Source organism: Triticum dicoccoides, chromosome 7B (genome assembly GCF_002162155.2).
Source record: "Triticum dicoccoides isolate Atlit2015 ecotype Zavitan chromosome 7B, WEW_v2.0, whole genome shotgun sequence".
In the NCBI taxonomy this organism is placed as follows: Eukaryota; Viridiplantae; Streptophyta; class Magnoliopsida; order Poales; family Poaceae; genus Triticum; species Triticum dicoccoides.
In genome coordinates, this window is record NC_041393.1 from 418,462,024 (window position 1) to 418,478,085 (window position 16,062).

At 44.6% G+C, this 16,062-nt stretch overlaps 1 protein-coding gene across 1 annotated transcript in view; it reads left to right on the forward strand.

The window, feature by feature from the left end:
• The window catches only part of LOC119340990, a 13,871-nt gene extending 11,115 nt beyond the window's left edge, over positions 1–2,756 (forward strand). The window contains exons 5-6 of the mRNA XM_037612892.1: positions 2,108–2,243; positions 2,644–2,756. Of these exons, the coding sequence (XP_037468789.1) occupies positions 2,108–2,182 (75 nt within the window). The 3' untranslated portion in view covers positions 2,183–2,243; positions 2,644–2,756. The remainder of the gene's footprint in view (positions 1–2,107; positions 2,244–2,643) is intronic.
• The last annotated feature ends 13,306 nt before the right edge of the window (positions 2,757–16,062 follow it).

Genomic DNA, 16,062 nt, shown 5'->3' on the forward strand with positions numbered 1-16,062 from the left:
CCTCCCGGTACTCCGGCAAAATGCCGATTTCGCCTGGAACCATTCCGATGTCCAAACATAGGCTTTCAATATATCAATCTTTATGTCTTGACCATTCCGAGACTCCTCGTCATGTCCGTGATCACATCCGGGACTCCGAACAAACTTCGGTACATCAAAACTTGTAAACTCATAATAAAACTGTCATCGAAACATTAAGCGTGCGGACCCTACGGGTTCGAGAACTATGTAGACATGACCTAAAACCATTCTCGGTCAATAACCAATAGCGGGACCTGGATGCCCATATTGGTTCCTACATATTCTACGAAGATCTTTATCGGTCAAACCGCATAACAAAATACGTTGTTCCCTTTGTCATCGGTATGTTACTTGCCCGAGATTTGATCGTCGGTATCCAATACCTAGTTCAATCTCGTTACCGGCAAGTCTCTTTACTCGTTCTGTAATACGTCATCTCATAACTAACTTATTAGTTATAATGCTTGCAAGGCTTAAGTGATGAGTATTACCGAGAGGGCCCAGAGATACCTCTCCGACAATCGGAGTGACAAAACCTAATCTCGAAATACGCCAACTCAACATGTACCTTTGGAGACACCTGTAGTACTCCTTTATAATCACCCAGTTACGTTGTGACGTTTGGTAGTACCCAAAGTGTTCCTCCGGTAAATGGGAGTTGCATATTTCTCATAGTTACAGGAACATGTATAAGTCATGAAGAAAGCAATAGCAGAATACTAAACGATCAAGTGCTAAGCTAACGGGATGGGTCATGTCAATCACATCATTCTTCTAATGATGTGATCTCATTAATCAAATGACAACACATGTCTATGGTTAGGAAACATAACCATCTTTGATTAATGAGCTAGTCAAGTAGAGGCATACTAGTGACTATATGTTTGTCTATGTATTCACACATGTATCATGTTTCTGGTTAATACAATTCTAGCATGAATAATAAACATTTATCATGAAATAAGGAAATAAATAATAACTTTTATTATTGCCTCTAGGGCATATTTCCTTCACCACTGTGGTGCTGTTGTTGTTCAAGCAGGAGTATGTGTACACATATTTGCAGGCGAATGCTATCCTGAGATTGACTTACAGTTAATTGCTATCCTTAGATTGACTGAACTTCAGTACATTACTTCTGTTCTGACTTGAAGATGTCCTCGAATGCCAAATTGCTCTACAGACTTTGAACCCCTTTCATTTTCTTCCAAGTTTTTTTTAAATGGCAGTGGATGTTGAGTAATCTATGCTAGCAATGTGATGTTAGAGAAAGGCGTATTTCTAGACCTGCTTGTAAATTACTCCACACAAACAAGTGCATTTTTCTAGACCTGCTTGTAAATTACTCCACACAAACAAGCAAATTCAGTAGACATTTTTACAAGAATTCAGTAGATTTCTTCCCATGGTTGCTATTTGTTTCTCTTGACCCCTGGTAATTACTCTTGGCCCCTGGTACTCCAAGAAGACTATGCAGTTATCCTAGACTATTGCAATCATCCTTTCAGGTAGCAATAGCCTTTTTTGATTTAAAAGCCTGGCTACCATGGTCCTTGGGTATATTTCATTCTGTGTGCTAACTAGAGAAGACATGGCATGCATGCATGCACATAGGCTGTACTTGTTGAACAACGGATTTTTTACTTGGAAATATTGGTTTACTCTAATCCACCCAAACTCAGTCTTCATTTTACTGAATTTAGATTAGATGTTGCCTTGTTTCTACCGGGAGAAGATGTTGGTTTATTCTTTATTTTGATTGTTGTGGTTGCTCGACAAGTTGCCTCTTAGATTATTGCTCTCAGTGCAAACTGGGGTAGATTAATTAATTTGGAGTGTGTGGTCTATGATGGGCTCAACTCTTCCTCCTGATGCTGTAAAACAATCTTGTTCCACTGGATGGATGGAGCCTCTTTTTTCATCTGAAAGACACCCCACATTTCTGAAGATAGATACACCTACAGTTTCAGCAGTGAAGTAGTACCACACTCTGATCTGATCTGTTTCCAATTGTAATAAAAGTTGGTTATTTACTTATCAGTTGAGTACAAGTACTGGGGATTGACTGGTGGTTTCCTTGTGCAAGGTTCACAGCAAAAAAATGGTGTTGAATTCGCCGCCGGCTCCGAGACCTCGACCGGACGGACGGAAGGCGGATTGAAATCGTTGCTATGGCGCCGTATATTATATGCAGTCCCACGTTTTCCTCTTCCTTTATTTAGGTGAGCATCATCACAAAACATGCATCATCAGAAAGGTGTAGGTTGACTGAATATTGACTGAATATTGGGCAGGTGATATTGATCTGAGCAAGATTTGTTTTTATCTCTGAATTTGTATGATATGTGAACCCCAAAACATGCATCGTCAGACAGGTGTAGGTTGATTCCCCTCCATTTTTCACATCACAGACTAGACTAGGTGATCAATTTCTTTTTAAATTCTAGGAAAAGGGGAGGTGTTCACCATTCTATAGAGTGCAGAAAGATTGATGGCTAGGGAAACTCATGGAGAAAAGAAGACAAAGTTCTTCAGTTAACATTGACTGACTGAATATCTACTGATTTTTTCAGTTAACTCATGGAGCAAATCCTTACAGTACCTTCTTCCTGATGAATGTAGCTCTGGCGGCAGCACGGGCAGACGAGCAGCAGCAGTACGGGTAGACGAGCAGCAGCAGTACGCGTAGATGAGCAGCAGCTGTACAGGCAAAGGAGCTCCACCGGCGGCAGGGGACAAGCAGTCGCACGGGCGCGCGGGCAGGGGAGAAGGAGCAGCACGAGCTTGCGCGGGAGATTGAGGAAGACGCGCGGGAGATCGAGGATCACACGCGCGAGCTCCCGGTCCACTGGATCGTGGAGGCAGGCTCCGGCGACGCCGGTAGGGGATCGCGGCGGCGCACGCGTGGGAGCTCCAGCAGGATGCGCGGGAGCACGATGGAGGACGCACGCGAGCTTGAGGAGGATGCACGGGGGTTCCAGGAGGGACGCGCGTGGCAGGAGATTCCGGCGAAACCCACAGGCAGCGGGAGGGGACCGTCAGTGCAGGTCTGGGCTGCGGCGGTAGAGGAGGTAATTGGCGACGACGGCGAGAGCAGGTACTTGGCGAAGGTGAGAGCAGGTACTTGGCTACGGCGGAGGAGCTCAGTTGGGCTCGCCGGCCCTTGGCGAATCACGCAGCTGGGCGGCGCCGGCCCCTGGCGACGCGCAGGCGACGGGCGGAGGAAGAAGATGGGGCGGAGGGACTTGTTCGAAACGCTTTTTGATAGGTGCTCATTTAGGATATTTTTTTTTTGCAATCGGTAGCACAATACAGGTACAAGACAACTCTATGTTCAGTGAAGGTTTTTGTTCCTTTCCTATGAACTTTTATTTTCGAGATCATAGTCACATGAATATCAGCACATGGCTTACTAAGTTGAAACTGTTACTATCAGAGTGTAAGGCGGTACGGTCAATAATCAAAGTGGACCAATGTGAGGAGGTGACACCTAGCAGATAACCATTTGTTGGAACGCCAAGAACAATTGCACATAAATCCAACGTAATTCTGTGCATCCAGCAGTTTCCAGCAACAACGATTGATTTAAAAAAAAAGCAATAGGCAGTAAATCCCCACCGAGCCGCATAGCATGTCCCTTATCCACACAACATCTCCATTCCTCCGCCTCCATCTTCCTCCTGCTACCTTACACCACCAAGCGTTGCTCCTCCTCTTCTCTGTCCAGCGCGCCCACGCACAGCTTGGCGTAACCCCGCTGCGGCGACCACCGCCAGATCCTCCCCTCCATGCATCCCTCACCCTCGCATGCTGGCGGATCCCTCGTTGCACAGCCATGGTGGGCCGGCCTGTTCGAGGCCGCCGTCGCTGCCCCCCCCCCCCTGTAGCAACGGGAGAAAAGAAGTTGACGTGCTTTGTTGCGAAGCAAAAGCCAATTGTCCCAATTAGATTGGACAGGTAGAGGATAAGTTTGATCAAGAAAAAAAGTTGGATCAGTTAATAATAGAATTTTTTTGGGGTGCTAGTTCGGAACATGGAACATGAACCCTAGTCAATTAATTGGGTGAACAACCTTATCTTTAGATTAACATACTGATAATAAAAATAGCATACTGATTTACTAACATAAGACATTAAAAATATGGTATACATCGTCCAACATCCAGGCATGCCCGCTCTCTATCTCTTTTCCTTCTTCTTTTCTTGGCATCCATGACTGAGATTGTGACCCAAATTGATTGCCTTCATGAGAGTTTTCTAGAATGTGTTGATTAATAAAATAAATTGGTTAGATTTTGCATTATAAATAGAGCATACGTAGCTACTCATAAATTAATCTAAGTACAGTGCACATAAACATCAGAATATATGTGTTGTTTGTAGGCTAGTAATGTCTTTTTTTGCGAGGAAGGCTAGTAATGTTTTACTTCTTCCCCGCAACCCATTTTTAAAATTGTGGACCATTTTGGCATGAAGTTCTAAGTTGATATTAGCCAACTATGATATTTTGTGTATCTCTTATTAGATGATTATCGCAAATTAAAGCTAAGACTATCATACATAGAATCATTTATGTCTTAAATCATGGTGGTAATTTTTTTTCATAATTACCTTTGTTTAATAAAGTAGGTTATTTTTGTTTATTATATTCTTTTTTAATATTTTTATTGGGGTACCCCTAAACATAGTTTGAAATAAGCCCGAGTGAGTTAATTAATGCCAATGCATGTATCGCTAGTACCATGTTTTTCATATATACAATTTAGGAAGCAAAAAAATGATATTAAAGTAAGAGTACTGCTATACACACCATATTTTTTTTGACTTCGGTATAACTTTGTATATCAGATTTCGTCGATGTCACGTGAAAAATCATACCATGCCGGTAGATTAATAATTGTACTGTCATTTAGACAATAAATATGTTGAGGATGCGACACTTCTAGAGTAATTTTACTTGGATGCAATTGTGGTTACTCCTCGGTAGTATCAATGTTTCGGTCAAAATGATGTATATGGTGGTAGCCAAGTTCCTCCATACCACCTCCAATATGTCCGTCTTAAGGACGTCAGGCATGGCATCCTTTTTTCTAATCTGGAGCAATAGCTTCATTGAGATTTGGCATCGGTGGTTTATTATTCACTCGTATGAACCAGGATCAACAATGCTTGGAGACAGTTTATTTTTGTTCGACGTGCAGGCTATATATATATATTAATCTTCCAGTTTTCACGTTTTTTGCGGGAATCCAGTTTTCAGTATGAGTTTGTGAGGGACACAAACTGAGGTAAATCCAACCTGATAACAAAAATATATAGCATCAAATCCAGCAACGTGTGCATGTCCGGAGAACAAATGCATGCGTACACTAACACGTCTGTGCGATGAACTTGGAGATATTTACCTCTGTGAAGATCCAACCCAATCAATTGTAAACCAGTCGACACCTGTGCACACTATCTCCCAAACCAGCCGCTTTGCTCGTCGTGCTTGTGCTCCACGTGTCGTACACGTTCGCTCGCGGAGTCAATCTCACCAGTTTTCTCTTCGCTAGCAGGTCGTGTCCATCTCCCCCAATTTCTCCCTCTTTCTTGGCACCACGGCTCTGCTTCTTCCCCTGCCTACAGCGCGGGACTGGGTCCGGAGAGAAGATTTCTTTATCCCGTACGGAGTGCGCAGGCGGCAGAGGGAAGGCAAGGACGGTCGCTTTAGCGCCGTCCTCGTTGCGGCGGTTCTTCGGTTGTTGGCAGCGGCGGCATAGGAGACGGGGAGGCGCTAATGTCTGTCAAGGCGGGCTTCGGCAACGCCGCTAACACGCTCGTCGACTGGGACGGCGGCCGCGACCACTGCGCCTGGCAGGGGTCGTCGCCTGTGACACCAACTCCTTCGCCGTCCTTCGACTGATGGTGATTCTCTACTCCTCCTCCTCCCACCCACCCCTCCCTTTTTAGTGTTGCAGGGGTCTTCAAGCTGCTCCATTGCTGCACAAGCTGGCAGGCTATTTCTCTTCTTTGGTTGCTTCCTCGCTCGCTGGTAGCTAGGATGATTAGCTTGAGTACTGTGATATATAGTCAGAAAAGCATTTGGTAGGATTATCATTGTCTTCTCATTTAATTCCCCAACTACCGACCTAACACTGAAGGTCGCAATGCAACTACTTGGTACTCCCTCCTCCCTCCGTCCGAAAATACTTGTCATCAAAATGAATGAAAAGGGATGTATCTAGAACTAATATACATCTAGATACATCCCCTTTATGGTCTAAGAACCACTTTGCCGAGGCTAGGCGTGAGAAAGTTAGGCTAGGTGCTCAAATTAGTGATCTTGATAGTCGTGTGGATAGCGTTGGGCTCTCGGAGGCTGATTGGCAGATTCGGTATGGCCTTGAGAAGACGCTCTTGGATATTCACCGCTAGGAGGAGGTTTACTGGAAGCAAAGGGGCACGATTAACTGGACCCTTAAGGGTGATGCCCCCACGGCTTACTTCTTCGCCATTGCGAATGGTAGACGGCGTAGATGCCTGATTGATAGCCTCCTGATTGACGGTGTTAGGGTTTCGGACCCTACGGTCATTCTTCGCCATGTGGTCCAATTCTTTTCTAATCTGCTTGCGGCTAGACCTGAGCTTGGCTTTTCGCTTGCACCGGGCTTCTGGGCCCCACTTGAGCGGTTGTCATCCGCTGATAATGAGATACTGCTTATCCCCCCTTCTGAGGAGGAAATCTTCGACACTATTCGGACTGCCAACTCTAATGCGGCCTCAGCCCCCGATGGCTTCTCCATCCCTTTCTTTCGGCAATTCTGGCCTCAACTAAAAGGCCTTATTTCTGCAGTCATCCAAAGCTTTTGGCTGGGCACTGTTGACATTTCTAGACTTAATTACGCTGTTCTCACCCTCATCCCTAAAATCAAAGGTGTTGATCTCATCTCTCAGTTTAGGCCTATTGCTTTAATCAACAACTTTGCCAAGATGCCTGCTAAGGGCATGGCCACTAGGTTGTCTCCGATAGCGCATCGGACCATTAGCCCTTTCCAGTCTGCTTTCATCAAAGGGAGGTTCATCTTGGATGGGGTGCTTTGCTTACATGAGATAATCCATGACTTGAGGGTTCAAGGGACCAAGGCGGTGGTCCTTAAGCTTGACTTCGAGAAGGCTTACGATTCGGTGAGTTGGAACTTTCTCCGGCAAGTCCTTTTGGCTAAGGGCTTTGAGGGCCCTGTGATGCATCGTCTGATGCAGCTGGTATCTGGTGGCCACACGGCTGTGGTTGTCAATGGTCAAACTAGTAATTTTTTTGCTAACGGTAGGGGCCTCAGACAAGGGGACCCGGCGTCTCCTTTGCTTTTCAATTTTGTGGCTGATGCTTTATCCCGAATCCTTTCTCGGGCTGCGTTGGCTGGGCATATTACCCCGATGAGCTCTCACCTTATCCCTCACGACATCTCTCATCTTCAATATGCGGATGACACTATCATTTTGATAGAGCTCAATGAGAACAGTCTCACCAACCTGAAATTCCTCCTGCTCTGCTTCGAAGCGCTTTCGGGCCTTAAAATCAATTTTTCCAAGAGCGAGGTCATTGTAACTGGGGTTTCGGATTTGGAGGCGCAACGGGTGGCTCACCTTCTGAACTGTTCCCTTGGGTCCTTTCCTCTCAAATATCTAGGCCTTCCCATCTCCCCGTATAAGCTCCTGGCGAAAGATTTCGCCCCGGTGGTCACCAAAGTTGGCAATAGAGTGCTCCCTTGGCGAGGTCGATATAACACGCAAGCGGGCAAGGTTGCCCTTACCAACTCATGTCTCTCATCCCTCCCAATGTTCTTGATGGGCTTTTATCTTCTATCTAATGGGGTTCATTCTGGTTTCGACAAGCATAGGGGTGCTTTTTACTGGAACACTGCGGATAATAAACGCAAGTACAGATTGGTCAGATGGGACATCATTTGTCGTCCTAAGGACAAAGGGGGCCTTGGCATTATTAATACGAGAGTTATGAATAATTGTCTCTTGATTAAATGGTGGTGGAAGATCATGACTCTTGAGGAGCGTCCAACCTGGCTCTCGATTCTAAAAGCTAAATACTTCCCCTCTTCGAGCCCAATGTTTGCCTCTGCTTCTGGCGGGTCTCAATTCTGGTGTCAACTGGTTAAAGTTCGCCCGATTTTTCGGTCCTTAGTTAAGTTTGTTGTCAGGAACGGTAAGTCCACGCGGTTTTGGATAGATTGGTGGGTTGGGGACTCTACGCTTGCGGCTACCTTTCCGGCCTTGTTCTCCTACTGTGATGATGCTGAGATCTCTATCTTTGAGCTCTCGGTTAAGGGATGGGTTTTAGATTTTCGGCGTTCTCTTTCCCCTGAAGAGTTGGAAGATTGGCAGCGCCTTACTGCTTGCTTCCCCTGCTCTCGGAGGAAGAGGATTCCGTGGTGTGGCCCCTCTCCTCTTCGGGGCGCTTCTCTGTAAAATCAGCCTATTCTAAGCTTATCTCTGGTGGCCATTCGGTCAAGTTTAAAGATATCTGGTCAGCTCGAATCCCCCCTAAGATCAAGATCTTTCTCTGGCAAGATGTTCGTGGGAAGCTCCCGGCGGCTGACCAAATTAAGAAAAGGAATGGGCCGGGTTCTGACAGATGCGTGTTGTGTGGGGCCCTGGAGAACACCGAGCATATTTTCTTTCATTGCTCCTTAGTGAAACTTATGTGGTGCTGCATCAGACTCTGGCTGCATGTTAATTGGTCCCCCTCCTCCTTTGAAGACCTGAGGCAGTATATTAATCTCTTATCTGGTCAGTCTAAAAGGGTTTTCTTAGTTGGCTGGGCTGCGATAGGGTGGTCGCTGTGGACAACTAGGAATAAGTTCTCGATTGAGCGTATCTTTCCGGCTAACCCTGTCAATTGCTTATTTAAAGCCAATGGTTTTTTGCAGCAGTGGAGATTATTGACTAAAAAAGGGGATCTTCAGGCTTTCGACGACATGCTATCCAAGATGAAATCTACGGCGTCTTCCCTTCTTCGGCGATCCTCGAGGACGGCTTCCTGATCGTCTTTTTGGTGTTTTCTAGTGATATGCTGGCCTGCGTGCCATATGTGGTTGGTGCCCATGTAATGCTACTTATGTTCCCTGGTCGTTAAACTTGTTTGGGTCTCGATCCCAGGTGGTGTAACTCTGCCTGGTGGCTTTATTTATAAAGTCGGGCTACTGCCTTTTCTCTAAAAAAGATACATCCCCTTTTATTCATTTTGATGACAAGTATTTTCGGACGGAGGGAGTACACCATAGTACAACATAGGATAAGAAATGCCTGGTGCAATCTTAATTATGTGGTTACCATCGTTGATTCTTTGTAGGAAGCTCAAAGGAAGAAAGACTGCAACAAAAATCTCTGAATGCATTCCAAGCTTCTGTAAGGCATACGTCGTTTCGAAGGGCAAACTGTCATTTGTGCACTCAGCTACATCTGATCCCTGCGAAATACCCAAGACCATATCTTCTTCAACTGTTTCTTCATTTAGCTCCAGAAGCCTTTCCAATGCGCCCTTAGGTAATACTCAAGTCTGCATTTGATTTTGGTTCCTGAAAATTGTTGATACACCTATCACCTGAATACAAACAAAAAATGTATTAGAGTGTTACTAACTATTTTGTCTACAGCAGAGTGGGATGACAGAAATGGAACAACAGTTGTATTATTCCGCCAGTCATCTCTGTCATCGCAGCGTGATCACGCACTCGCAAATATAAACAAGTCGGCCAACAGGGGAGCTAGCCCTTCAGGCAGTGCTGGCCGTGAGATCTCTTACCATGTTGATACAACCCTGAAGACAAATTCACACTCAATCGCATCAGTAGCGCAGCTCAGTAGCAGCAGCAGTGGGGATTAAATTTACAAGAGCTTCCAAGGAGATAGCTTCCGAGATATTTCTGGTCTGCAGGCAGCAGTTTCAGAAACTGCAACAGACCTGAGGCATTCTCATGACCAGGTAGCCGTTTCACCCCGGGCAAAAATATTTCATTCTATTGGGTACAAACTTCTTTTTTCTTTTAAGATGATGGAAGAGTTCATCTCTAGGCCTCAGCATCATACGATGGACACCGCCAAAGCAAAATATCACTACATGAAAGCTAACATGTTTACCTAAATGAATGTGCAGAGAGTATGAAGGTCAAACTGTGACATCTTTAGAAGCTTGTGCAATTTATGATCTTTTTTGGCTCAACAGGATGATCTGAAGCTCCAAATTGAGAGTATGAAGGTCAAATTGTGACATCTTCAGAAGCTTCATGATGTTTCTCAGAATGAGCCGGTTGGCTCCAATCAGAAAGTAAGATTTTTAACTATCTGGAGTATTCAGTAACCTACAAGATATTAACTATTTCTTCTTGAAATCTTTTGTTAGTTACCCGACAACTTGGGCATCTGGCGTGTCGAGGACGGAAAATAGCTTAGAGAGATTGACCTGACAGAAGAAATAATGGTGAAGAGATTGGTAAGACAAATGAAAAGAGAAGAAGAGCAGGTGGCCGAAAGAGAAGCTCAGCCTAAACAAAGCTCTTTATTGATGAGTAATACACCTCGCCTTTATCCATCCCAATACATGGTTTGTTCCATGACCTAAAATTGTGAAACCAGACCAGATAGAACCGTGCATGGTTATGAATTAAATCACACACTTTGTTCAAGCAACGTGAACTCAGCCTTGACTCGGTGGAGTGGTGAGATTCTAGGACACGGGGATCCAATATTATTGGAGGAGCACCGAGGTTAATGCCCTGCTTTATGATCTTTTAGCTGATAAATTCCATACCTGATACCTTCATCTAACTTGCATATTTTATAATGATTGTCTTATTTTATTTTTGGCATTTGCATTCCGTCATGCCATTAAATACTTCACACCAAGTTAAAAACTATGAACATTTTCAGAATATCATTTGAGCCTTACTTCTATTTTATACAATTGCTTTTCCAAATTCCTTTTGAGCCTTTAGAAAAATATCATGCCTTTTTGTACATAAATTCTGGTCCCCAAACTTTGCCAATAATTCTTTTATCACTTTACCAACCTCCACAAAAATTCAAATGAGTTTGAGTTTAAACCTTGCATTGCCCATTTCCAGTTTTCTTTGAACAAGCACATTTTTTTTTAGTCCAGAAAAATAGTACCTTCCCAAAAGATAATTCCTAAGCCTCTCTCTTTTATAATATTTCTCTATTTATATTTATTAATAGAAACAAGATAGGATTTGTTTGAGTAATCTAGAAATAAAGATAGGAGAATTAGGAGGGAGAGAGAGAGAGAGAGAGAGAGAGAGAGAGAGAGAGAGAGCAGCAACAGCAGCAACTAAACCGGCTGACCCATTTGTCCTAAAGCCCAGCCCAGGCGTACCTTAACCTAGCTAGCAGATCGATCGTTGCTCAAAAAAAAGCTAGCAGGTCGATCCCCTGCCTCAGAAAAATGGATCGATCCCCTCGCTCTCTCCCACCTCGCGCTGTCAGGGAAGCGCCCCATGTGCGCACCCGATCCGCGGCACCCGCCGGCACAGCCCGACCCGGCGAGGCTGCACCGCCCTCGGCCTCGCTATTCCTCACCTCACCTTTGTGCTCCTCCTCTCATGTTGCATCGCGCCACCATGTCCGAGCCGCTCACCTCCGTTCTGATGATGCTCGTGGACAGCACCGCCATGGGTGCACCCTGCACCGCGCTGCTGCACCTCCTGCTCCCGCCGCCGTCTGCTACAGCAAGCCGCCGCCTCGTCTCCCCTCCTTTCTCCAGTTTTCTCCTCCCCCCATCTCCCCATTTCCTTTCTGGCAGGAGCCCAGATGCCAGGAATTCGCCCGAGAAGTTGCGCTTCGGCTTTAATCGTCGTCACCAGCGACCTCCGTCCTCACCGCCCGCCTTCGAATCCTCCCCACCCCCTGCCGTGCACGGATCCATTCGCTGCAAGCTCCAGCCGTCGCCGCCGTTCAGCAAATCGCGGGTTGAATAGATGAAAACACAGGGTCTTGTTTGTAAATTCGAAATGTTTTTTCTGACTGACTAAAACCTGTAGTGCGGGTTGATTCCAGAGAACTATAGGGGGTTTTCTGTAAATATGCGTGACGGACGACAGAAACCCAATTCTCTTTATTATTAGGTAAAGATATATAAAGAAAGGACCAAATCAACATTGCGAAGATAAACTTTGAAGTCAAATCAATGTTGAAGACAAACCAAATATGAAGATAATGCAATCATGACGCCAAATGAAAATCTTCGAGAAAGTTTGGTGGTGGCGTTACCCACCGTATAGGAAGTATTAGACCCAGACACGACGCACAATTATCATGACGCTCCGAAGTCATATTCCACATTAATGTATTCACACTCAGAGGGTAAGTCTTCATGAATTGAAGATATACGTTACTTCGCGTGTTTCACATCTAAGTCATCAACATGCATAAGCGTTAGGATGTGTGTCCAATCACAGGACATTTGAGGATTCTAAGATATTTAGCTCACACCGCAGTTTGCAAAACCTTTTCTCATCCAAGTGCTTTGTGAAGATATCTGCCAATTGCTCTTTAGTGTTGACGGGAATGATATCAATGTCTTCCTTCAACACATGATCCCTGAGAAAATGATGACGGATTTGAATATGCTTTGTCTTTGAGTGCTGAACTGGATTGTGAGCAATCTTGATGGCGCTCTCATTTTCACAGTAGAGCGGCACGTGCTTCATGTTAATGCCATAGTCCTTGAGAGTTTGCTTCATCCAGAGAAGCTAATCGCAGCAAGATCCAGCAGCAATGCATTCAGATTCAGCAGTGGAGAGTGGTACATAGTTCTGCTTCTTGGAAGACCAACAGACAAGAGATCGTCCAAGAAAGTGACATATGCCTGATATGGACTTGCAATCAACCTTGTCACCAGCATAATCAGCATCTAAGAATCCAACTAGATCAAACTCTGAGCCCTTTGGATACCATAATCCTAGTGTTGGGGTGTGAGACAAATATCGAAGAATTCGCTTCACTGCTAAGTGATGCGATTCCTTTGGTGCCGCTTGGAATCGAGCACACATGCAAACACTAAGCATTATATCAGGCCTAGATGCACATAAGTACAATAAAAAACCAATCATGGAGCGGTATACCTTTTAATCAAACTCTTTACCATTATTGTCGGTGCCCAATTGGCCTTTGGTTGGCATTGGCGTCGTGTACCCTTTGTTGTCTTGCATTCCAAACTTCTTCAAGCAATCTTTAAGATACTTCTCTTGTGATATGAAGATGCCATTTCTCTGCTGACGGATTTGAAGAACAAGGAAGAACTTCATCTCACCCATCATGGACATTTGATATTTATCTTGCATCATATGCCCAAGCTCATCACCGTATCTCTTGTCAGTGCAGCCGAAGATAATGTCATCCACATAGATTTGGCATACAAACAGTTCACCATCATATGTGTTCGTGAAGAGTGTGGGATCCAGAGAACCAGGTTTGAAGCCTTTGCTATTCAGGAAGCCTTTGAGTGTGTCATACCAAGCGCGAGGTGCTTGTTTGAGGCCATGCAATGCCTTGTTGAGATTGTACACCATGTTAGGACGCTTTGGGTCTTCAAAACCAGGTGGTTGTGCAACATACACTTCTTCAATTTTGCCATTGAGGAAGGCGCTCTTTACATCCATTTGATATAGAAGAATGTTTTTGTGGTTGGCATAAGCTAGCAGTATGTGAATGGCGTCAAGCCTAGCCACAGGAGCAAAGGTTTCATCGAATTCAATCCCTTCCACTTGTGTGTAACCTTGAGCAACGAGACGAGCCTTGTTTCTGACAACTTGACCATGCTCATCTTGTTTGTTGCCATAGATCCATTTGGTGCCGACGATATTGTGCTTGCGAGGATCATGACGCTTTACTAGCTCACATACATTGTTCAGCTCAAACTGTTGAAGCTCTTCTTGCATAGCTTGAATTCATTTAGGTTCCATGAAGGCTTCATCAACTTTCTTGGGTTCAGATATGGACACAAATGCAAAGTGCCCACAAAAGTTTGCTAATTGTGTTGCTCTTGAACGAGTGAGTGGACCAGGTGCATTGATACTATAAATTAGCTTCTCAATCTGGACTTCATTTGCAACCTGAGGATGTACTGGACGAAGATTTTGCCCTTGCTGATCATTGTCTTCATCTTCAGCATTTGCTTCAGGCTGTGCATTGTCTTCATGCTGATTAGGTGCGGAAATGATGATTTCCTCTTCAGCTTGTTCCTCGGTAGGTATGATTTCTCCAATACCCATTAACTTGATAGATTCACTTGGTGTAGCTTCATCTAGCACATTTAGCAGGTGCCCTCTTTGTGAGCTGTTAGTCTCATCGAACCGCACATCCACAATTTTAACCACTTTATAGTGAAAGAGGTTGAAAACTCTGTAGGTGTGTGAATCCTTTCCGTAACCAAGCATAAAACCTTCATGTGCTTTTGGTGCAAATTTTGAAGTGTGATGCGGATCCTTGATCCAGCACCTAGCACCAAAGACTTGGAAATAGCTAACATTTGGCTTCTTACCAGTCAGAAGTTCATAGGATGCCTTCTTGAAGAACTTATGAAGATAAACTCTGTTGATGATGTGGCAAGCAGTATCAATAGCTTTAGGCCAAAACTTTCTTGGAGTCTTGTACTCATCAAGCATCGCTCGTGCCATCTCAATGAGGGTTCTGTTCTTGCGCTCCATGATGCCATTCTGCTGAGGTGTGTATGAAGTAGAGAACTCGTGCGTGATGCCCAATGTATGAAGATAAGTGTCGAGGCTGATGTTCTTGAATTCTGTGCCATCGTCACTTCTGATGTGCTTAATCTTGATGCCATAGTTGGTCATGGCACAATTGGCGAGACATCTGAAGACATCCTGCACTTCAATCTTGTAGAGAATTATGTGCACCCATGTTTATCTTGAATAAGCATCAACAATAACTAAGCCATAAAGATGTGCAAAGGTAGTAAGGGTAGAGTAATGAGTAGGGCCAAATAGGTCCATGTGCAGAAGCTCGAAGGGGTGTGATGTAGTCATGATTGTCTTCGAGGGATGCTTTTCCCTCATCATCTCCCCGGCTTCACAGGCACCACACAGATGATCCTTCTTGAACTTGACGCCTTCGATGCCTAGGACATGCTTCTTCTTCATAAGAGTGTGCAAGTTTCTCATGCCTGCATGTCCTAGCCTCCGATGCCAGAGCCAGCACTCTGGAGCTTTTTCTAGAAGACATACATCAAGATGTGGTCCTATGGAGAATTCTACCATATAAAGATCGTCTCTTTGACACCCTTCGAAGACTAGAGATTTGTCAGATTCCATAAGTACAAGGCAACAATATTTTCCACATATCACAATCCTGTTCAGACCACAAAGCATTGAGACAGACATTAAGTTGAAACCAAGGGATTCAACAAGCATCACTTTATCCATGTGCTGATCCTTTGAGATTGCAACTCTACCTAGTCTCAACACCTTGCTTTTACTAGTGTCAGCGAACATGATGTGACTTTTGTCAGACGGACGTAGGGTTGAATCCATAAGAATACTTTGATCACTAGTCTCGTGGTTAGTCCATCCACTATCCATAATCCACTTAGTAGCCTTCGGAGCTGTACCCTACAGTGCAGTTAGCGAGATAGGCTTCACCAAGAATATTGTGAAGCATAAACATTTGTCGAACAAGCATACTATCAAAGTTAAGGTTCTTGTTGGGTAAGATAGGATACTCGTCAAGAAACCCTGGGACGAAATAAATTGTAAGACCATTCTGGCATTTTATCTTGCGTCCCACAAGATGTTTTAGGTCCCCAGCATTAGCGCCTAAAGCCTTTGATTTCCGGCTAGAGACCTTTTCATGCAAAAGAAAGTTAATTCTTCTTAACCACCCACATCTCAGGGGTGGCTTAGAAGCAATGAGTCTAAGTGCAGCATCTGAGAACTTTGGCTTTGGAGCCATAGCAAATAGCCTAGCAGGAGGTGAATAATACTCATAAGAATAGGCAGAAAAGTTCTTTGTTTTATG